Source organism: Paralichthys olivaceus, chromosome 4 (assembly GCF_024713975.1).
Source record: "Paralichthys olivaceus isolate ysfri-2021 chromosome 4, ASM2471397v2, whole genome shotgun sequence".
NCBI lineage: Eukaryota > Metazoa > Chordata > Actinopteri > Pleuronectiformes > Paralichthyidae > Paralichthys > Paralichthys olivaceus.
The window spans coordinates 25,272,250-25,296,620 of NC_091096.1; the positions used below are offsets into that span (position 1 = coordinate 25,272,250).

Here is a 24,371-nt window from a genome sequence, read left to right on the forward strand (position 1 = left end):
AAGTATTATTGTGATTGACACCACACACACACACAAACACACACACACACACACACACTCACTTCTGATTTTGCGTCCTTGTTTAACTTCTAAATTTTTTTTAATCAAACAAACTGTTTATTTATTTACCTCGATCAAAACCCATAGATTTAGCCAACCAGAGGTTTATTTGCTTTCTTATAAAACATGTTCATTAAATATGAAGCTACAGCCAGTTTAATTTAGCCAAGCGAAATGACTGAAAACAGAAGGGGGGCAGCGAGGTAAAGGTGAATATGATTTAGTTTGTGGTGCTTGCAGCATTGAAGAGTGACAGGCAAGTAAATCAACAGCAAAGTCTCTCTCCAGAAGCAGTGTGTCCTTGTTCCTGTGGAAAAACCACACATATTTGTCAGCAGATATTGGAGGGACTATTTCTCAGTAGAAAATTGTTCTGGTGAAAACAATCCACGGTGCGTTCTGTCAGGCACAAACCAAATCCCATTCATCTACATTCGTAAAGAACTGTCTGCATGGAGAGAGAGAAGTCAAAGAGAAAGTATGTTTTTAATGTGGGTGAATGGAACATTCAAATATTAGAATTTTGTGTATGATCCTCATGACAAAACCTTATACTGTTGCTATTATTATTGAAAGTAAAAAAAATAGTGGAGTGACTGAGGACATACAGGAATGACATTTATTATAATGATGATCTTTGACGGTTCTGAACATTTTATACTTTAGATTAATGTCAAGCTGTAGTTATGGGCTATATTTCTAAATCTTGCAGCAATAATTACTCAAGTTACACTGACTGCACCAGACTCAATACTTAAAAACAGAATAAAGGTCGGTGTGTATGTGACCACAAAATGATCAGGTGAAAGAGAGAGCTGAGAAAAGATAATGAGAGCAACAGAGTATTGGTTTTTATCAAATTTTTCTCCCTCTATCTTTGTTACCGCAGAGGAGATGCGGGGCATAGAGGAGGAGCCGAGTCACCTGCCCCTGGTTGTGTGCATAGACAAACTCACCAAGGTTTACAAGACCGGCAGCAAACTGGCCCTGAACAAACTGAGCCTCAACCTCCATGAAAACCAGGTGGTCTCCTTCCTCGGACACAATGGTGCTGGCAAGACCACGACCATGTGAGCAGGACTAGTGTGTGTTTCATGTGCATGTGTGTGATAGTGACAGTCAGCACTGGTGATTAGTGTACAGATGAAGTACTGACATGTAAAAGACTTTTTACTGAGTACAGAAGGGGCCATCCCACCGAACACAAAGGAATTAAACTGTGGCTTTAAGCGTCACATAAAATCTGTCAATATAATCCTCAAAGGTCCAGTACTGGTGTTTGGATTTTAATTGGATTGGGCGGTTACAGCTGTTGCTTTTTTACAAAAATCAAGTTTAAATAAAGTTTGAATGACACGCAGGTCATTCAAATGAATTCAAAAGTTCAAGCTGATAGTGATGTTTTAGAGCGAGCTTTGCTTGGACACCATTTAAAATGTATAATTTACAATATTTTTGAACAGGCCATTTCATTGTTTCATGAAAGTTGCAGAAATAAAAAACAACTGGAGGCGATTAAATCATTTTAATTAAAATCTAAAGCAGGTATGAACACTGTATGGCACAAAGGGTGGGTAAATTAAAGCGCAACTGTGTAGTGTTTGCTGACCACCAATATATATAACGGGATGGCTCACATACAGAAAACAAAGCCCATCAATCGCTCAGGCAACAAACAAAAATTGACGCATCTCTCATTGTCAGACTATAGTCATTGGCAACATGGGGAGAAATCTTCCCGCTCCTGTGGTCCTGTGTACTCTCAAAGCATCCATAAAGTTTTTACTATCCTCCACAGGCAGGAAGTCATCCGCATTACATTCCATATGTTGTGTGAATAGTTAAGTGACAGTCTGTTAACTGTGAGACCTGGTGCAGAAAATACTCACTGAAATGATGAGCACAGATGTTTTTAACTGATTAATATATAGTATTTACCTGACAGATAGTATTAATCTGTCAGTTATTGTCAGTTGAAGGTTAAACTGTTAATCACTAGTTGTATTAACAAGAATAAATGTCATTTGTTCGTCTGGACCCCTGGAAATCCACAGTGTATCATCCTGAATGATGTTTGGTCTGTCAGCTGTTCATGAAAAACTACAAAATCTTTAGCTTTATAGTTATATTTCAATAAATGTATCAAGCAGATTAATATACTCATGTAATTATACCAAAAGCATTAAATAAGCTTCACAGAAGCCAGTGCAGGACATACAAATCATTGCTTGAATTACCTGACTATTTCACTTCATCTACTGACCCTCATATGGAATTGCCATAGGTCCATCCTTACAGGCTTGTTCCCGCCCACTTCTGGCTCCGCAACAATATATGGTCATGACATCCGCACAGAGATGGAGCGTATTCGCCAGAACCTGGGCATGTGTCCGCAGCACAACGTCCTGTTTGACAAGCTGAGTGTGGAGGAGCATCTGTGGTTCTACTCCCGACTCAAAGGCATGGCTGAAGAAGACATACGCAAGGAGATGGACAAGTCAGTATAAGTTTATTCTATGTCTGTCTGTGGCAATCGGACAAATACAATACATAATAAATAAAGGTGCACAAGCACCTCACACAAGCTGACACAACCAAAACATCAATGATGTCATAGCTTCCTGCTCCTCTGGAAGGTAGAATGTATGAAAGATCCCCAGGTTTGCCCCATCTTGAAAATGCTATACCTGATTGCACTCCTACTCACTAAAACATTCTCATTTTCATTCTCTTGCCCTCTTGCCCCTGTCTTACCATGTATGAATCATAGAACAGCAAAATACTACATTTATTGTTCAATCCTACCCCACACATTCGTAATCTTATTCACGTTGTATTTTCTCATCGCCTACTGCTAAAATATAAAGAACAGAGGGTTGAGAGTCTCCAGAGTTGAACAATAGATGATTATAAGGATCTCTGTCTCGTAGTGTAAAAGTGTGATAGGTGTAATCCTTTCCTGTAAATGACACCTGTGTTTGGGTCTTAGTTTAAAAGGTATTTATAGCTATTTACTTTTTCAAATAGAGGTCAAGGCCTTTATCTGAAGCTGGTTCCTTATTTCTGTTCCCTAATCTTCAACTTGTATCTTTCTATCTATCTATCTTTAGTTTAGTGTAATACGCATTTACCGAAACACCAATTACATGAGTGCAACAACAGATGCGGGGCATACTCGCCACTCTGCTGCTCTCAGATTCTCTTCTCTAGCTCAATGCTGATCAATAGTAATGTTCTCTGGTTTCCACTTGAGCATTTTCCACCTTCAGAGCATTAAGCCCCAGTCACTTAAGCTCAACACTTATGTTTCTCTTTGGAGATTTTCCAGTTGCTTAATAGTTCCCTTACTTGGTGTACATAACTAGTTAACAGTTGGTGCTATGGCGACTGTATAATGTAATTTATAGACCCTATGGATTGTTAAACCACTACAATTCAATGCAATTTTATTTGTATAGGGCCAAATCATAACATACATTATCTCATACATAGTGTTAAGACCTTAAAAAATATTTGTGTGTGTGTTTGTGTGTGTGCGTCTCCAGGATGATTGTCGACCTGGAGTTATCAAACAAGCGCCACAGCTTGGTGCAGACTTTGTCCGGTGGCATGAAGAGGAAGTTGTCTGTGGCTATTGCCTTCGTCGGCGGCTCCAGGGCCGTCATCCTGGACGAACCCACAGCGGGGGTGGACCCTTATGCCCGCAGGGCCATCTGGGACCTCATCCTCAAGTACAAACAGGGTGAGTGGCAGCTCAGTGCCTGAGGACATCTTGCGTCATAAACAGCTGTTCTGGTTGCAGTCTAAGGTTGTTCTGAGGAAAAGAAAGCGCTGGCACACTGTTAGATGCAAATCTGGAAATGCAAAGCTGCTGTCACTGCAGATATCTGCTGGATTAAAGCATATCCTTCATTAATATAGGATATTTTGCACATCAAAGAAGTTCTTGGCTTACTTTTCCGCCTGGAGACTTTTCTGCATACTCAAAGAAAAACTTTCAAACTGCGTTTTAAACTCGTGACATGGATACAGTTTTTACTGTACTTAAGATGTTCAGTGTCCTTGCATTAAGTGAAAAATATTCTTGAATTGTATTGATCTGGATTCAGTTTCCCATCATTGTTGCAGATATATTCCCTCAAATTAATTTCCTGTACTTTTTGTTGCAGTGCAAACCAGTTTCTTTATGTGTGTAATGAGAGTGTGTTGTACCTCTGCATCAGGTCGCACAATTCTGCTGTCCACCCACCACATGGACGAAGCGGACCTTCTGGGAGACCGCATTGCCATCATCTCACATGGGAAGCTCAAGTGCTGCGGCTCACCGCTCTTCCTGAAGAGCACCTATGGAGACGGATACAAACTGACGCTGGTCAAAAAGCAGAGTGAAGGCCCAGGTGTGTACATGCACTTGTGCAGATTTTCTGCCATTTCTTGAGCTAAATGGCTCTTGTTTTTACCTGTGATAAATATATATACTGTATGTATATATATACATATATATATTTATATTTATAAAAACACTGTAGAATAAACAGTATAACACATTTTTGTATGGCTTCTATTACTTCATGTTTGCGTTTTTTTAATTTAAATTTTGGATGAATTGAGTGTTCATCGCATCTGCTCTTTGCCATGTCTCTTTAATCATCCCTCCATTCATTTCCTTGCATGTTTTCCTTTCACCCTTCAGGCCAGGGCAGCCAGCAGCTGCCTCCTTCGTCTCTGTCCCCATCCTCCTCTCTGTCACCTTGCTCAGAGGCTCGGGTAACCCAGTTTATTCGGCAGTTTGTTGCTTCCTGCCTGCTGGTGTCTGACTCCAACACTGAGCTGTCCTATGTGCTGCCCTCCGAGGCCGTGAAGAAGGGCTGTTTCGAGAGGCTGTTCCAGGTACACTGTTAACTGGATAAACATTGAAAGCAGTTATTAAAAGAGCTACTAAAAAGGCCATTTTCAAAATAGCAAGGACATCTTACTACCAGAGCTGTGTGACTATTAATTATGATAGGGTTTATAAATCTTATTACCTAGCTCTGTATTGTTAATGGGAATCATTGCCAATTTGTCATCAGTCCACTGTACAGTCATCTGTCTTTCTCCTCTGTGGTTTGTGCCCCCAGGCTTTGGAGCAGAGTTTGGACAGCCTGGCCCTGACCAGTTTCGGGGTGATGGACACCACCCTGGAGGAAGTCTTCCTCAAAGTGTCTGAAGAGGACCAGTCTCTGGAAAACAGTGACGCTGGTGAGAGCTCCGAGCTGCTCAACACCTTCTAGTTTAAAGTTCAATCTGTGGCTCCAGGCTGAGACGGTAACCTTCTCCTTCTCTGTCTTTGTCAATGAGCAGACATGAAGGGTTCCCCAGGCGGCAGCTCAGTGGGGAAATCCTCAGTGGGCTCAGGAGGCCTGGGGGGCGCACAGAGTGAGACTGGACCCTCAGTGGAGAGTGAGAAGCCGGAGGTGGAGCTGAGTAACCTGGTGATGTGTTCCAAGCTGACTCAGAGCCAGTCGTCTCTGAAATCCTCCTCGTCCATCGGCTCAGTGAGGGGGGATGAAGGAGGACTCTATGCAGACTTCTATGGAGACTACTGTCCGCTCTTTGAGAATGGCCAGGAGTCCGACTCTGCCAGTCTCAGGGGTAAGACAACAGACTTACTTTTCATTCCAGTCACATGAAAGCTGCAACCAAGAACTTTCGATAGTTACATCACCCTTTATATTTCTGTAATAGTAAGAGAACTGTCATCTACGTGTGATTTGAGGCAACTTATTGCATTTTCTCTCAAGTTAAACAAACTTTAAGATTGGCCCATACCTGTGGTGCATGGCTAATTCTGATCATCTCAAGACAATGCCTTGATCTGAATGAATGTGGAGTTTAAATATGTCACTGAAATTGACTAAAACAAACACAGCTCAACAGAGTGCTACTTCAACTACACAAAACACAAGCAAACTGTCACCAATTTCTCAACACGTGCTATAAATACACACAACACAAGTAAATATGCAAACACGCTGCTAGTGGCACAGACCACAACTGTTTCCAGGGGACAAGAAGAAGAAGAATTACACTGCAACACATTTCTCCAAAAAATTTCAATAACTATGGGACATCCAGCAAAACTAAATCAAACTAAGCCAAATAAAGAACTAAACTATTTGAATCTGCAGCCTCACAGCAAGCTGCCTACTCTCCTCTGCCCCTACTCCACTGACTTTTACCATTTACACCTCAGCCTCACCTGCCCCGGTGAGTATAGGGTGAGCTAAGCAGAAAGATAAGTAAAGAAACCACAGTCAACGTTTGAACACAAGATTAAATTAGGATTCTGGGTTACTGCTGACCTCACAATTCTATCTTCATGCATAAATACATAGGATGAATGCAATAACTCAAACAAAATGTCATCTAATGAAGCACACTTCACCACTTCACACTTCACCTTTCTCACTCTGCCTGATTGAGCTGCAGGCCCGACACAAAACAAACACCATCAAAATAAAACCAACCTTCAACACATCATTACTGTAAGAAACGTAGTAGCAGATCACACGTAAACCAAACTGTCAACTGCTGGTTAACACCGTGAGTAATATAGTACCCAGGTTTTGACAAGGAAGAAGAATGCATGAATCATTTCAATATTTTGGAAATTATTGTATATCATGTGATGCTTCCTTCATCTCCAGGAGATGCAGAGAACCCCTCGTCCCCAGAGCCAGAAATCCAGGAGGGGCAGGGCAGCTTCGAGTTGGAGGGTTGGTGGTTAAAGCTGAGTCAGTTTCATGGCCTGATTGTCAAGAGGTTCCACTGTGCCAAGAGGAACACCAAGGGCCTCTTCTCTCAGATCCTGCTGCCTGCTTTCTTCGTCTGTGTGGCCATGACTGTGGCCTTATCTGTGCCTGAGATTGGTGAGTTTTACTCGTAATCATGTAGAACAGAAAAAAGCAGGTGAACACCTTTGTACAGCTCAAGTGTTCAATGCTGCTGATAATACTGACGAAGGCAGCAGCTTGTGGTGATGACATGTTTTGTACAGAGTTGACCGTATCAATCTTCCTGATGAATTGATTTATTCATGAATCAGTTCTCAGTTAGTTTAGTGAGAACCAGCAGAGACATATAGATCAACCACTGTATTGAACCTGCTGTTAGTTCATAGCTCCTGCTTCTTTATGAAGGACTCTTTCTGTTATAGATAATATGATAGTCCCGGAGATGAAAGATTTATTCAGACTTAATAAGTATTATTACACTATAAAAGACTTAATCATAAGTCAAGTCCTGCAAAAACTTACTCTATTAAAATAAAGATTACTATCAGAAAATTATAAATACTCATCATGAAAAAGCCTTTTTAATTGTGCTTTATTGCATATATCATATCCAATACCAATTTTTGAGTTCGGAATCTGTGGAAATTAGAAATATGCTGCTACAGAATTATAGAAAAGGAATTTTGGAAAATACTTGGAAATAACTGAAATGATTCAGTAACCAGATTTACATGTGCTGAATAATGTATTAAATTAAACAAAAAGGTGTTTTGGTGTAATTTGGTGGAGAATAGGCTGCTTAAACCTTTTAAACGAACTAGTGGATGAACATTTCATTTGTCTTGTTTTACAGGAGATCTGCCTCCACTGATCTTGTCCCCATCTCAGTATCATAACTATACCCAACCGAGAGGCAACTTCATTCCCCATGCCAACGAAGACAGACCCCAGTACAGGTGAGAAGACATTTTCATTTCCATCCAGTACAGTGTCTTTGATTGATTTCATTATATTCACTATTTAATAGCAGTGAGTTTTGAAGACAACAACAAAATAGTTGGTGACAGATCAACACAGGTTAAGAAGTTGACTTTTACGTCAGGTCTGTACAGTCTGAGTTCTCTGGTGTGCCCTCTGTGGGTATCCTCCAGTGACACATGTTGGCAATAAACATGTTCATGATGCATCTGAAATACTGTTGCTCAAACATTGCAGTCACTGCTACATTCAGAGTTTAACTCTGTACAATGTTCAATGCATGCAGTAATGTGAGTGTTTAAGACAAACAAAATACATGTATTAAGGATGAAGAACACAATATGTATATATAAATACAATCTGAGAGTAGCATCTTTATCTTTATCCCCCCATCAGGAGTAAGCTGTTGCCAGACGCAAGTCCACAGAAGATCATCGACACCCTCCGTCTGCCCTCGGGCGTGGGAGCTACCTGCATCCTCAAAACCCCCTTTAACAGCACCCTGGACCAGCTGGCCCAGACCCTCAACCCGAGCGCCAACAACTCCAAGACCCTGGCCGCCCGCTACTTTGACTCCATGTGTCTGGACTCCTTCACGCAGGGGGTGCCGCTCTCCAACTTTGTACCCCCTCCTCCTTCACCGGCACCTTCAGATGACCCAGACCCTCGCTTCGAGGACGGACTGTGGAACTTCACCGTTGCCCCCCCAACCACAGTCCATGGTGAGTCCATCTAATCATGCGACCCTCTTGAATATAAGGTTGATAGCTTGAGAGTTTGTGAAACTGCTGGTGATCGTGGTATTAACTTAACGCTTTTCAAGAAAGCAAGGGTACATGTTTTAATTAGCTGTACACTCTCCAATTAAGCCTTAATGATACCACACATGCACGCATAGCCGCAGACACTGATGGACATGAAGTTGCTCTTACTATAATTAAAATCCACTTTAGGAGCTTTGGGGCACAACAAATACACCTTCTGATGACACAATTTACATTGCAGAGACCTCAACAGACCTTAATGTATTCACAGGAACAGTATAGGTATAATGTTGGTTTAAAATTCTGTGGTGTCCTTAAAGACGCGTTATTGAGGCCAAATGGTGTGGAGAATGTGTTCTTGACAGTTTGGATCTACACACCTATCAATCATGGTTTGAATGTCACAGGCTGTTACTGACCACGCTCATCCCTTTATGGCTACAGTTCATCATCTTCTATGGTTGCCTCTTGCAGGATAATGCTCAGTGTCACAACGTAAAAGTCTCAAACAGGTTTCGTGATCATGATCAGTGAGTTCGGTGAAATTCAGCGATCTCAGCAGTCACCAGATTTGAATCCTTGCCAACGAGAACTAAGTATGTCTGAGGGCAAAGGGAGGAACCATTCAGTATTAGTGCGGTGTTCCTAATTAAGTTCTCTGTGAGTATTTATAGTCTTTACTGTGTGACTCATATTTAGTAATATTTCAGATGTTTGATGAAATTGGCATATGTACAAAACAAAATCCAACATTTAACTAAACAACAAAATAAACAACCCAAACATGTTTTATTTCAAGTAGGTGCAGTGTTAACTATTTAAATGATTCCCTTCAGTGTTTGTTATATTAAAGAATACATGTGTATTTTTTATACTTTTTCATCATTCCCATCAGTGGTAATGCAACAAGTTAACTACTAAGACACAGTCTACACTGGTGTGTTACCCATAACACTGTAGAAGGTAGAGTGGGTCGTCCACTAGCCAGAAGGTCGACAGTTCGATCCCCATCTCCCCCATTCAGCATGGTGAAGTGTCCTTGGGCAAGATACTGAACCCTAAATTGCCCCTGATGGCTGTGCAGGCAGTGTGTGAGTGATGAGTAATAAAGAAAGTGTTGCACATAGATGCACTGTATGTATGGATGTGTGCACTGTATGTATGGATGAATGGCAAAACTGTGCTTTAAAGCATTTACAGTGGTCTTCAAGACTTTCCATTCAGGGGAGTGAACGTTGTGTGCTGGCCCACTGGAATAATATCCCTCTCTAATGCCTTCTCAGAGCCTGTGACGTCTCCTCCTACCCTCCCGTTATCCATCCATGAACCCGTGCGTTGTACCTGCTCCATGCAGGGCACAGGCTTCTCCTGCCCCAGTGGGGTGGGAGGACGGCCCCCCCTCATGAAGGTGGTGACAGGGGACATCCTGGTGGACGTCACAGGCCGCAACGTCTCTGAGTATCTGCTCTTCACGTCGGACAGAGTGCGCCTGCACAGGTAGAACTGCTATAGGAACATTTCATTCAGTAAGAATGTCAACTCGAAGAGTTTAAATGTACGCACTTACTTTTAGCTGTCACTCTGGAGTTCTTTACCTCAGTGATTGTGATGTGTCACCTTAGCTGGACAGGAGCAACCAAACTGAACTGACTCCACTTACAGACATTACTTTGTAAACCTTTTCAGCTTTATGCTTAGTAAAAGAGATGTAAGATGTGGTTCACATCAGAAGAAAGGTCCAGAAATCTGGAGGTTTATATACGTTTTCAACCCACACTGTGAATGTTTGAATGATATAGTTATTATGGAAAAGATGTTGTCATTATAGTGAGTTAAAGGTCCAGTGTGTAAGATTTAGGTGAAAGAGATCTATTGGCAGAAATGTAATGTAGAATAATCCTCATGATGTTTTCAGTAGTTCATTTCATCTAAATTGTATGGATTGTAGTTTTCTTTACCCCAGAAAAGGTCCTTTATATTTAAATACTTTATATTTACATGGAGGGGACCCTCTCTACAGAGGCTGCCATGTTTTTTACATTAGTCCAGACTGGACAAACTAAACACCTTTGGAGTTTTTATGACAACTGAAGCTACCACAGGTTCTTTTTCATGTTTGGAAGGAGAGGGTGAGGTGAGGGGTGTTCAGCTGCAACATGCAACTTCAACACTACATATCACACAATTCTAAACACTGTACCTTTAAGTATTGTAAGACAAAATTATACACAAATGCAGCTTATTACAATGGGTTTGCATTTTTTTTTCTTGCCCTGAAACAGTAACTGTTAATCAACTGCTGTTTCACTGGCTGTGTTCAGAGATCTGCAAATATAGATCAGGAAATATTTGATAATGCTGTTAATTGAATTTTGGTGTGGCTCTGGATCATGGAGACATTAGAGATTTTTCAACATTTTTGTTCAGTATTTCATTCCTGAAAGACATAGTGTGCATTTTGGTGCAAATTTAAATCTGGATCTAGTAAATATCATTTGGGCATTAGGGGAGTTATGGACTTGTTGAAATCGTTTGCTCTCGTGTCTACTTATTTTTGTTATTTATTTTGTTCACTGACTTTCCTCTCTATAGATATGGTGGTTTAACAGTGGGGAACATACAGAAATCAATCCCAGCATCCTTTGGGGTGAAGATACCTCCAATGGTTCGCAAGATAGCAGTTCGCAGATCAGCTCAGGTAAGATGGCGCTATCTGAATGCGACAAGACGTTCACAAACACAGTAGAAATGGTGTCTGACAGAGCGACGTCGTGTGTTCAGGTTCTTTACAACAACAAAGGTTACCACAGCATGCCGACGTATCTGAACGTCCTCAACAACGCCATCCTGCGCGCCAACCTACCGGCATCCAAGGGCAACCCATCTGCCTATGGTATGCCAGTCAGATGATCATACAAACAGTGATATTACCATCTACACAAATGAGGTTGTGGTGTATTTTGTGTTTATGTTTTGTGTGTTTATTGTCCTTGTGGTTTACAGGGATCACACTGACAAACCACCCAATGAATCGAACCAGTGCCAGCCTGTCTTTGGACTACTTGTAAGTTGCTCTTCAGCACTAGTATTAGAAATAAAAGAAGGGACTTGAGGGTTTATTCTATAGTTTTGACCTTTATTACTAGTGCTAATATGAATTATGCTAATAGCCATAGTTAATGGTGGATATGTGGGAACACCACCAAGTGTCTCAGGATTTTAGACAATTTCCAGGATAGTTGAACTTATCTGACATTTTCTCTCCTCTCCTCTCCTCTGTATATCCAGGCTGCAGGGAACTGATGTGGTGATTGCTATCTTCATCATTGTGGCCATGTCTTTTGTGCCAGCCAGCTTTGTGGTTTTCCTGGTCGCAGAGAAATCCACAAAGGCCAAACACCTGCAGTTTGTCAGTGGCTGTGACCCTGTCATCTACTGGCTGGCTAACTACATATGGGACATGGTGAGGACGGTTTGCACTGCAGCTATTAATAGAGGGTTATGGATGTATGGGTGAACGATTCAGTCTTTTTCAGTCATACTGTACATGTCGTTGTCTCTCCAGGTCTGAACATGTTCTTTTCCCTTGTCTCCCCTCAGCTGAATTACCTGGTACCTGCCACATGCTGCGTTATCATTCTGTTTGTGTTTGACCTGCCAGCCTACACCTCCCCAACCAACTTCCCTGCTGTCCTCTCCCTCTTTCTTCTCTATGGGTGAGCCATACACACACACATACACACACACACACACACACTCTGGTATTCTGTTACTTTATTACAGTAACAGAATACCAGACTTCCAGTCCACCCTTCTTCATGCGCTGTATAAAAGGCAGATAGCAGGCCTTTACTTCCAACTGAAATAATAGCTTCTCTGAAAACAGTAAACAGTGAATTATACACAGTTTCCAAAGCATTTAGCAGCACAAGCTAAATTCCATAGAGCTTCAGTGTATTGGTTTTTAGGCAGACATTCTATTAAGAAATATGAAGAATGATTTCTCCATTCAAATACCACTATGAAAATGAAAATGTGTATTTTCATAGAATGAGTAAATTGAGCCTTTGATTAAGAAGCATTAGGAGAATATTGTGCACAGTAATATTGCATACGTTCTCCTTGCTGTCATATTTCTCTTGTTGTAAATACAGTGGGTGTCCATATTGCTGTAATATGGTGAGAGGAGGGGGGTTACACACCACAGTAGCACACAGGGCACAGCAAATAAAGTTCCAAACAAATAAAACTGATAAGTGTGAAAGGTCTCTGACCACATGGGCTTTATTCTTGAAAGAGAGAGAATGTTGAAGGCATCGCTCTTGATGTTTTTCATGTAAAAAAATAATGAACTGAGCTTCCTCCGTGCTTTGTCTTCTTTCTGATGTGACCTAGAAAAACAGCAGCAGTGCTGGCTGTGGTTGGCTGTGAATACAGAATCATCTGTTTATGCAGCGTCACACAACTCTGTAGTGCAAATTAAATATTTGCATCTTCGTGTTTTTGCTCTGACCTAAAAACATCACCAAGTTCTCTCCAGTCAGTTCCATCCTTCCTTTCATGTCCTGAAGCTTTGGACGTCCTCAGCCATTTTGTTCAACCTTCCAGGTGGTCCATCACTCCCATTATGTACCCAGCATCCTTCTGGTTCGAGGTTCCCAGCACAGCCTACGTGTTCCTCATAGTCATCAACCTCTTCATAGGCATCACAGCAACTGTTGCCACCTTCCTCCTCCAGCTCTTTGAGCACGACAAGGTCAGTTTGACTCCCGAAGTTATAACATCACATCCTGCAGCGTGTCAAACAAATTCTGTGTTCAGGTTCAAACCCATAATGTCAAAAATCACCTGTTTATTCTCACACTACAGCTACAGTAATGATGAGATGGTACGGTGAGAGATATCACATATTTAGGAGGGTTAATATAGAAAAAAAATTCTCTCATTAAGTCTAAATGGAGAAAGATCTATTTTCTTCTGTACTGTAAAAGCATCTAATGTGGTCTTTTGGTGTTTCTGAATTTCCCCAGGATCTGAAAAGGGTTAACAGTTACCTGAAGTCCTGTTTTCTTATCTTCCCCAACTACAACCTTGGCCATGGCCTGATGGAGATGGCTTACAACGAGTACATCAACGAATACTACGCTAAAATAGGTACATTAATCGCAGAGCTGAATCACACAGGATTTCCCAAGATCCAGCATGTTGAAGAGATTGTATCATTCGAATATTCAAACAATTATGTGCATGACAGTACAGATCGCACAGCAGTGAACACAGTAAATAATACTGCAGCACAACATAAAGACAGAACAAGTACCTAATGATGGAGGTGTTGCATATGACTACTGTTGATTAGTGTGCACCCATGTGTAAACAGTAAAGAATACCTTATGTTTTCAGAAAATAAATACTATAAATAGATACTTTTTAAATGTACCTTCAATTCTAGAGGTCTAGTCTAGTATAATACTAAATAGCCTGTATATACATACATGTATTTGTGTATATACACATGTATGTTCATGGTAAAAGTTTTAGAAAGAATCTTTAGAGATGAATGTAAGAAGATATAAGTTGATGGGAATGTGTGATTTCAGGCCAGTTCGACAAGATGAAGTCACCGTTCGAGTGGGACATTGTGACCCGAGGTCTCGTTGCCATGACAATCGAAGGCTTTGTTGGCTTCCTCATCACCATCCTCTGCCAGTACAACTTCCTCAGAAAACCCCCGTGAGTTTGATTCTTTTATGTGTGTGAGGCATCAGGTCTCAGTGGCGCTCCCTCGGAATTAAAGAGCCCTTTTCTCTGGAGCTAACATTATACATTCATCAGTTCTCCATCGCACGGCTGTAGCGACAGAAACCAACGTCTCCCCCTACAGTGACGGAAAATTGACCTGAACTGCAAATGAAGAAGCAAAACTGTGATATGACTAATGTCAACATGAAAAAGATTCTGAAATGAACAGACTGCTGTACTCTGTTTATATGCCAACAGCATCAACATTGGTGCAGTAACATTAGTTACTTATCTGAGACAGTGTCCCAAACATCCCATCACTTGTTAGGAGCGTGAGTTAGTCAGCAGATTCTTCACAGTGAGACAAGTCTCCACTAGAGGGTGAATCTAATAAAAAGGTTTTCTGTGTTGACTCATCCAGCATCAGAGTCAGAGTTTTCTCCAGCATCAGATTCACCCGCTTGATTGTATGAACAATGTTAACAGTGTTGTGTTTCAGTGTGTAGATGAGCCACAGACATGGAGCTGTGGTTAGTTTCATATATTTAGTTCATCCTCAATAAACCTTTATCCATCTTCACCAGATCCATTGCAGTGCAGCATAAAGCTCAGCTAATCATCACCAGTTATTTTTACTGTATTTACATTATTATAAACATTATTGAATCTTGCCTGATTTGACAGTAGACAGGAAACTGATGTGCTGGAATTAGAGGCCATCTAAAAAGAGCCAGGACAGCTTTTGTAATTTTTTAAATTGTCGATATAGACCCTTTGCATGCACTGAAAGTTTTTTATTTAACATTTATTTCCCACTGTTACACATGCAGCTTTTAATTAACCTGAGTTTAGACTATTTCCTATTAACTGCAAAACGCAGTTGATGCATTTTGTGTTTCTTTTGGTACAGGACATCAATTTAACATAGAAAATGAGGCAGTCTAGACAATTAGCAACCTAAAATAAACCCTCTCTAATGTTAACCCAAACAGAAATATTTAGTACATGGTAAGTACAGAGGAAGTAGTTTTAGTTTTACCACCTGCTACATGTTAATTCCAGAGGATGGTGCAACCAGCTCTAGTCATACTGTTCTATTATTTTTAAAATGTACCACTGAGGTAAGAGGTACAGTGGAGATAAGAACAACTGAAGTGTGTGTGTGCATGTGTGTGACCAGGAGGGTGCCAGTCAGCTGCCAGCCTATTGACGATGATGATGTAGACGTGGCCTGTGAGAGACGAAGAGTGCTTCGAGGCGATGCCGATAATGACATGCTGAAGATTGAGAACCTGACGAAGGTACAAAACAGTCAGTTTATTAACATTTAGAAAACATTTCTGTTACAGAAGTTTCACTCATGCAAATTACAGACCAATTTATAAAACCACAACAGATTATGTGTTCACTTACACAAGCACAGCAAATGAACCTACCTGTGAAAGTGATTGTTTTCCATGTGAAATACTGTGGCATTTAATAAGTCTCAAAATGTGCATAAATGCCTATGCATATAATACAAGCGCACAGAACAATATCCGCATGTGGTTAACCACATGAAAGGAGTGTGAAATCACATTTCCCTTCCTGCTCAACACAAGCTTACAGTTACTCGCTGACAGAAAAGAGCTAGGTTACGCTCCTCTCTTTCCTGTGCTCACCAAACCAAACCATACAGATACTGTTCTGTGCAGATATATCATATGGCCCCGTAGATGTGGTTTTGCAAATGTTTTGACTAAATAAACACATAAAATGCACACTACATGATTTGCAGTTCGTGAGCTATAACTTACTAAAACAGTGGTATGCTTCTTTAATGTGAACACTCCATGGATCTCCCTCAGGTGTATAAATCCAGGAAGATGGGTCGTATCCTGGCGGTGGACCGGCTGTGTCTGGGCGTCCGGCCTGGAGAGTGCTTTGGACTGCTGGGTGTGAACGGAGCTGGGAAGACCACCACGTTCAAGATGCTGACGGGAGATGAGTGCACCACTGGTGGGGAGGCATTCATCAACGGAAACAGGTCAGTGCCGAGAAAAAGATAAATGATCTTTAATGCAAAGAAAAGACAGATACATCAGACAGGGGTGAGAGATTTTAACTTACAATACTCACTTAACCAATATGTAATGAAACCTCTCTGTAGGAGGTTTTACTGGTGCATAAAATCAAGTCAAATACATAAATTCCCTCACGAACGTGTGTGTGCGTGTGTGTGTGTGTGTGTGTTTGTGTGTTTGTGTGTGTGTGTGTGTGTGTGTGCAGTATCCTGAGGGACCTGTTACATGTGCAGCAGAGTATCGGCTACTGTCCACAGTTTGATGCCCTGTTTGATGACCTGACAGCCAGAGAACATCTGGAGCTCTACACTCGCCTTCGTGGCATTCCCTGGAAGGACCAAGAGAGGGTAGATCTCTCTCTCTCTCTGACATAAACACACACACACACACACACTAATTTCTCTTCCTGTGCTAGTGAGTACCCCAATTGAAGTAATGTATGAGATAATGCAATTTGTTTACCTCTGCCCCCTCCTCGCTATAACCAGATAAATCTCCAGCAGAGACTGACATTACCCTCCCCCCCTTTAGGTGGTGCAGTGGGCATTAGAAAAGTTGGAGCTGTCCAAATATGCAGACAAGCCTTCCTGTACTTACAGTGGAGGAAACAAACGCAAGCTTTCCACCGCCATTGCTCTGATTGGATACCCCTCACTCATCTTCTTGGTAAGAGCTTTGAATGGAGGCTTTATATGATTAATTCATGTTTCTCATGTAAAATGAGAAATAGCTCAATTTCACCACTCTTAAATGTTTTCATTATAAAATGACTCACCACAGAATCTCCCCATGTAGACTTTTATTGTGTTATGGTATATGGTATTAACTTAATTATTAAAATTTAGGCTTTGTCTCCTTGTTATTAGTCATTATTGCTTCTTAATAATTGTTACTACTTTTTGATTCTGGGATATGTTTGGCAGAAGAGCGACAGGAACTGTAATTACAGTGGGATTTCTCACCAGTGTGTACGTTTCCAAACCTAATCTGTGGGTTTTTCAGGATGAGCCCACCACTGGGATGGACCCAAAGGCCCGTAGGTTCCTCTGGAATTTAATCCTGGACATCATCAAGACTGGACGCTCAGTAGTGCTGACGTCACACAGGTGAGACACCTCAGCTCTCACATGCAGCAGGACATCTGTTTCAAATACTTTTTTACTGCTGTGACTTATTTTCACTTCTTCTTCAATATGTTTCTCTGCAGTATGGAGGAGTGTGAGGCTTTGTGCACCAGACTGGGTATTATGGTGAATGGCAGGTTTAAATGCCTGGGTAGCATCCAGCACCTCAAGAACAGGTCAGGAGGATAAAGATCCACCTTTACTATATATATATATATATATATATGTATTACCAGTTTGATTCAAGGAGTGAGCGTCCTCCTTTTTCTCTCAACTTTCTGTTGTGATCTTTTATACACACTAGCTTCTGCTATATGTTATGTGATACTACTGCAATACTGCTTTGCTACTGTTCTGAGTAGTTGCCAAAGCTGAAAATCCAAATGAAGTTTAAGGGTTAAAAGTCACGTTTTGTGATCATGTTCCAGGTTTGGTGATGGTTACATGATCACAGTGAGGACCAAGAGCAGCTCCAACGTGAAGGAGGTGGTTCGATTCTTCAACAGAAACTTCCCTGAGGCTGTGCTGAAGGTAGACTGAAGTGAAGAAGTACTCCACGAGGACCATTTTGCTGAGCAGAATATATATATACACACACACATTGTCTCAGATATAAGGTCATCTGTTGTCATGTCTGCAGGAGCGTCACCACACTAAGGTCCAGTACCAGCTGAAGTCGGAGTGGCTCTCTCTGGCTCAAGTCTTCAGTAAGATGGAGCAGGTGACGGAGGTGCTGGGTATCGAGGACTACTCTGTCAGTCAGACCACTCTGGATAATGTGAGTCTATGTGGAATGCTCTGGTTCAGCCACACACAAGCCTTCAACAAGGAACCATGGAGTAAATCAATAAATAACCCTCTGCTTCCTCTGCCCAGGTGTTTGTCAACTTTGCAAAGAAGCAGAGTGACAACCTAGAGCAGCAGGAGGTGCTGCCCCCGAGTGGTGCACAGTCGCCCCTGCAGCACATCTTAAACCTGCTGAAGTCTCGGCCAGCAAACACAGAGCTCAATGCTCTGATCAGCGAGGCACCAGAGGAGCTGGAGAGCGACGATGATGAAGGACTGATCAGCTTTGAAGAGGAAAGGGTGAGTGGATTATGTTTTTTTTAAATTATTCATTCATTCTTGAGTCATACCACTTATCCTCTGAGGGTTGTGGGGGAGCCAATCCCAACTGACAATGGGCAAGAGGCGGGGTACACCCTGGTGAGGTCATCAGGGCTAACAGATTCGACATACAGTGACAAACTATGTCTAACTAAACTGCTATGAAGGATGATTTGAGAAATTTAAGAAAAAAGTCAATCATTATGTATCAGTTTTGATATTGTGGCTGCAAGCAAATCAACAAACGGGCATTTGAAAGCGTAAATATGCGATTCATTGAGAAACTGTATAGGTCAGAGGACATCAGCTCTTCAAATATGGCCCAGGACACATTTGCGTCCACACAACACAAAAAATGTGGCCACATGTGTCCCAGACCACTTCTAAATGTGTGATTTGATCTCAGGACACATTGAGGACCCATTTGGGTGCGTTCAGACCTGTACTCAGAGCTGACCACTTGCTATGAGATCACTCAGGACCTTAATACCAGGTCCAAACAGGGCCATTGACTCCTCCAGACACAGATGGCCTTTGCTTTCAGAGACCCAGTTGTTCTTCTAGATAAACTTTCATATATAAAATTGTTCGTTTTGTGTGTGTGTGCGTGTGTGTGTGGCAGGTGCAGCTCTCCTTCAACACAGACACTCTCTGTTGAAATAAGCCACTAACAGAGCAGAGAGTCGAGGGGAAGAGGCAGAGGAGGAAGCTCCAGACCCATCTGTGTCTGAGCTCTGAGGCCTGGAGAGAGAACGCAGCTGCTGATTTAACCCTGAGGAGGACCAACTCTCTGCACTATGGAACACGGGACCAGTAGTTCAGTATTTTAGCCTCAAATTTCCAGGAGGAGCTGAGGTAGTTTGGGGTCAGATCACATGAAGGGGAGGGAGAGATCCAGCAGCAGCGGTGCGTGCATTTGGACTAAACACTTAATCCTGGAATGTTTCCATAGTCATTGTTTCTGAGAATGTATCTCACTGACGGATACAGTAGGTTAGCCGCCTTTGCTAGCGACTGGTAATATGTTAAAAACCAGCACAGGCTACTCTGAGTTGGTTAAACACGCTCCCTGCCAATAGGCTTCATGTAACCAGAGCGGGCCCTTGTTGCTTTACCAAACTAGACCTGTCTTAAGAGCATGCTGTGATGAAGCTGATTCCCAGTGGTAATGTAAAACAGTCTATTTTTCTGTGGCAAGAAGAAGAATGATTTATTTTGGATATCGAAGCAGTTACAGACTGAGGCGTGTGATTTATTTTGCAATAAGAGAGGATTTAGTGAATAGCACCTTGGGCATATGAGCTGTTTTTCTTTTTCTTTGAACTAGTCAGAGACACAGAAGGAACGTACGTGGACTGATTGTTGTCCGGATGGTGCCTCCCTTCTAACGACTTGTTTTGACACTGTAATATTTGGTCTCTTTCTACTGAATGCTCTCTTTTGTGCTTTTAGCATATCATTATGTTGTGGATTCTGCCAAGAAGATCCTCTATAAACCGGGCACAGTGTAATAATAGTAACTCCATTTCATTGACAGTATCAGTGTCCTAACAGTGGGAAACTGAAGTGAACTCTGCTCTACAATAACTGCACTACCATCACTGTGATAATAAGGACGACTCTCAGATCAGATGGTGTTAACTCAAGTACAGGACGTGTTTTATGATTTGCAGATGATCTTGTCTTTTTTTTAATATAGAATTTGGCCTCAAAATGTGCCAAATATCCACAATTACAAGTTTTACATTTGCAGTTTCTCTGACTTTAAGTTGGCATGTACTCCTATCTGGTCTCTCTCACAGGTTTTGTGATAACTGAGTTGTAAAATGTCCTGTCAGTTCCTGTTTCATTACTTCTCTCACAGCTAAGTGCAGTCATGTTTTTGGTGATTATGGCTTTTTATTCCCTTACTGGACGGGTTATCATTAAAACAAGAAAAAATGATTTGTGAATTCTTTCTTCTCTGAGAATGTAAACTGAAAGGACGTAAATATTTGAATGAATTCTTGTATAACCGACTGTCCAAACAAAAAAAACATATTTAAGACCATAGCACTGATTCTTGTGAAGTTAAACCTCAGCGGGATGAGCAGGAGTTTACGAAAATCAAAGCTTGTAAGTTGTTTTTAATCAAATGACAAAAGAGAAGAATCAGAGATCAGTCTAAAAGAGAAACAAACACTCATTAAATGAAGAGGTAACTCATGTCACCAGCAACCACTGGAGTTAGGTGCAATCATAGAAAAATAATATTTCAAATATATATATGTTACTTTTTTCTATATTTAATATGGATGTATTACTGTAATATTTGTTTGTCATTTGGACAAAACCTCTGAGCCTAGCGTTGAAGCTCATGTATGATTAAACATGTCTTGTTTCTGAACTCTGCTTTGTGTTGGATGGTTGTGCTTTTGTTTTGCTCTGAATTAGAGAATAAGACTCAGGAACTTATTTTACTTCTAGTTACATCACTTGGGTATTCAAGCTTAACCACACAGGAACGTGTACATGTTCAGTCTAGAGACTGATTAGTGTTCATCTGCTGGAGGGTTCCCCCTTCTTTAATTCACATGTCAAGTCTGTCTGAAAACAGTACATGCCCATGGTGGTTATTTGCTCTCTGTGATTGTGTGTCTTGATCATTTCAATATATTAATGTATATAAAAAAATATATGTATATATTTAATGTTTAATGTTATACAGATATAATGTAGTATGCACTATATATACATAATTCAGTGTATAGTGGCATATACAGTATGTGTGAGGATGGTCAAAAATTCCTCATCAATAATAATATATTAAATATATATATATTAATATATATCAAATACTGTATATATAAAAGTATACATACAGTATATTTTAATAGGAGATGTGTAAAGTTCAACCAAAGATACTGGTTGTCGTGTATGGTGCCAAGGAAAATAACCTGTGCACTCATCACATATTATTTGCATAGCCCATATTCACCAAACACAATTTGTCTCATATGGCTTAATAAGGTGTGACATCCACTGTCCTTAATCCTCAACTACAGTCACGATCTACCATCTCAATCCACCATCCTGATCACGATCCATCACCACTATCCATGATCACAATGCACCACTATGATCGACAATCTGCCATCATGATCTCTGATTCACGATCCACCATGATGACCTGTGGTCCATGATCACAACCGACAATCCACCATCAAGAACCAGGATGTGGCTGCAGCTGTGGTCCTGGATCTGCAAATGATAAAGCACAAGAACTCTGTGAAGGAAGTTAAGTCAGTAACATGTTGATGTGACATTAATGCGATAAAGAGGAAAAAAAGGGAAGAGAAGCTCCATGTCTCATGTGTCCCATGACAATGGAGTTTGAAAATAAAGTCAATGGTCAATGCAGTGGAGCAGCTTAGTCTAGTGGGTGTGTTTGATATGTACATGTACACACACACACACACACACACACACACACACACACACACACACACACACACACACACACACACACATACACACACCCTGAAGTGGACAAGGAGACAGAGCGAGCTGTCAAAACGTGTCACCAGTTTGTCACGTTGTACAAATGGCAGAAGGTGCCATCAGTGGATCCTGCACCTAGGGTCAGGATCAACAGGATTCCCATGGACCTCCCCTATTCAAAGATAACTTTTTATTATCTACTTTACTTTAATTTATATACAGAAAAAAACATTGATTGTAGCTTATCTAACAACATCTATTCAACATTGTATTCTTTTCAATTCCAAAAGTTGCCTGTCGCTGAAGACCAGGTCACTGAGACACAGAAAGTCTCACAAAAAGAAGATCTCGATCACTGGATCCCGCTGGTGCACACAGTTCATTTGTTCATGGACCAAAATGAGACGTGAGCACTTTGTCCTCTCACGGTTTGAATGTTAAAATACATTTGGAAAACCCTTACCTAACATTAACACACAGTTAGAGGAACTACATATTTAATACAACAGCGAGGACACCAGCTTCAATGGAGGGGACTTTAAAAAGACAACACAAACCTTTCTCCATCCTTTACCAGTAGTGATACACACAGTCGTTATGTATCTGACCATTCATGGCATTGGAGGAATATTGCAACATTTTGGAGGAGGAGGATTTCTTGCAGGGTTATTATGAAGTTACTAACAGCAGTTGGTCAGCTTGGCTCAACAGTGTCTGAAAACAGTCAGACAAAGCAAGTCTGGCTCTGTCCAAAGGTAATAAAATCTACAATAGAGATGAAGTCAACAAATGGAAACAGTGTTTTATGAACACTTAACATGACAGGCTGGTAAATAACTAAATGCTGAAGATGTATCACATGCACCAATGATCTAGTGCAGACATGTCAAACTCAAGGCCCGTGGTAAGATTATATCCAATTAAATATCATCTGTCTATCTAAACTGACCCACCGGTAATAAGAACGCACATTTTGTTTGTGGAAGAAAAATCTCCATAGGCTGAGCATATAGACGCATACGGAGCGAGCGAGGACACCTCTCCACTCACTCAGCGAGTACTTGATGATATTGAATTATTTTTCCAGCGTTCCAGAGATCCCAGTGCCTGTCAGGTTCACAGTGTCTCTCAGGCTTATCCCTCTCACATTTTCCTCTCGTCTTTCTCTCTCTCTATCTCGCCCTGGCGGGGTGCACATGCTCCACTGGCCGAGCCACGGTGCGCAAAGCCCGGCTAGATACACACGGAGCGAGCGCCCCCCTCCTCCACCTGTCAAATATTTGGTGTTAGTAACTCTCGACTCATAGAAAGTGCTGCACAGAGAGGCACGAACTGAAACTATGAGAGGAGCTTGATAGCTGAAGGCTCTGGCTCCTACTCTGCTTTTATTATAATAATAATTAGTAACTAGATAATCTCTTCTGCGGAGACATTTTGATCTCCGCTGGATTCACGGACACACACACACACACGTGCACACACGTGCACACACAAATACACGTGCACATGCACACGCGCACTCAAAGACACGCGTACACACAGTACTAAAATGCATCATATGAAATGAATTAAAGTACATCAAAGGATCAAAAGCATCAAAAGATCAGAACACACAGTAACCGTTTAAAGCACATTTACTTGAGTTTCTGCAGACTTTTTTACTAAAGGGCCAACCAGAGAAAGTTAAGCAGAAACTTCAAAGGGGCATTTGTGTTCACGTATTTATTTATTAAACCGAACAATCAGCAGGAAGAACCATTTTGACACTAATCAGGTGCTCTGGTTGGTGAATAAAAACAAAGTTTTGTCCACGCTCAAACAAGAAGAATCATCAGAAGATAAAAACGAATCGACAGTGATGGATACGTCGCCGAGCTATTGTCTTCAGGACACTAAGAAGAATATAGAAGAGAAAAGTTTGCAGGATAAAGATTCAGAGGTAAGTGTGTGTTTCCAGATACAAAAATATATAAACAACTCGTTCACATGAATAATTACTTATTTTCAAATGACAACAATCAGAAAACGTATAAATTATGAAATCATTTTTAAAACAAATCATTAATTGGTAAATGATTACCTTTTGTAATTAATATTCAGTTTTAAATGTGTAACTCATCTAATTACCTTAAATGTATTATGAACTCAAATTCAATAATTCTGTGTTGTCTGTATTTTACCTGTAATTTTGTCGAGTTTATTAAGCTACACAAGCAGACGAGACAAATAGACACGTTATTGGTTTGATAAATATGCTAATTTACAAATATTGTTTAA

At 41.0% G+C, this 24,371-nt stretch overlaps 1 protein-coding gene across 3 annotated transcripts in view; it reads left to right on the forward strand.

Annotated features, from left to right (window-relative positions):
• The window catches only part of abca2 (ATP-binding cassette, sub-family A (ABC1), member 2), a 64,782-nt gene extending 43,777 nt beyond the window's left edge, over positions 1 to 21,005 (forward strand). For 2 of the 3 annotated variants that reach the window (XM_020102392.2, XM_069524372.1), the window contains 29 exons: positions 950 to 1,130; positions 2,345 to 2,557; positions 3,606 to 3,802; positions 4,284 to 4,457; positions 4,754 to 4,950; positions 5,181 to 5,301; positions 5,404 to 5,694; positions 6,750 to 6,971; positions 7,690 to 7,792; positions 8,211 to 8,536; positions 9,862 to 10,075; positions 11,171 to 11,276; positions 11,360 to 11,471; positions 11,582 to 11,642; positions 11,867 to 12,041; positions 12,179 to 12,294; positions 13,187 to 13,334; positions 13,609 to 13,732; positions 14,179 to 14,311; positions 15,501 to 15,621; positions 16,168 to 16,346; positions 16,589 to 16,730; positions 16,915 to 17,049; positions 17,386 to 17,489; positions 17,591 to 17,683; positions 17,936 to 18,038; positions 18,148 to 18,285; positions 18,384 to 18,593; positions 19,237 to 21,005. In XM_020102392.2, coding sequence (XP_019957951.2) covers positions 950 to 1,130; positions 2,345 to 2,557; positions 3,606 to 3,802; positions 4,284 to 4,457; positions 4,754 to 4,950; positions 5,181 to 5,301; positions 5,404 to 5,694; positions 6,750 to 6,971; positions 7,690 to 7,792; positions 8,211 to 8,536; positions 9,862 to 10,075; positions 11,171 to 11,276; positions 11,360 to 11,471; positions 11,582 to 11,642; positions 11,867 to 12,041; positions 12,179 to 12,294; positions 13,187 to 13,334; positions 13,609 to 13,732; positions 14,179 to 14,311; positions 15,501 to 15,621; positions 16,168 to 16,346; positions 16,589 to 16,730; positions 16,915 to 17,049; positions 17,386 to 17,489; positions 17,591 to 17,683; positions 17,936 to 18,038; positions 18,148 to 18,285; positions 18,384 to 18,593; positions 19,237 to 19,272 — 4,475 coding nt within the window. In that variant the 3' untranslated portion in view covers positions 19,273 to 21,005. The remainder of the gene's footprint in view (positions 1 to 949; positions 1,131 to 2,344; positions 2,558 to 3,605; positions 3,803 to 4,283; positions 4,458 to 4,753; positions 4,951 to 5,180; positions 5,302 to 5,403; positions 5,695 to 6,749; positions 6,972 to 7,689; positions 7,793 to 8,210; positions 8,537 to 9,861; positions 10,076 to 11,170; positions 11,277 to 11,359; positions 11,472 to 11,581; positions 11,643 to 11,866; positions 12,042 to 12,178; positions 12,295 to 13,186; positions 13,335 to 13,608; positions 13,733 to 14,178; positions 14,312 to 15,500; positions 15,622 to 16,167; positions 16,347 to 16,588; positions 16,731 to 16,914; positions 17,050 to 17,385; positions 17,490 to 17,590; positions 17,684 to 17,935; positions 18,039 to 18,147; positions 18,286 to 18,383; positions 18,594 to 19,236) is intronic. The other variant, XM_069524371.1, reaches the window with a different exon arrangement.
• Positions 21,006 to 24,371: the final 3,366 nt, after the last annotated feature.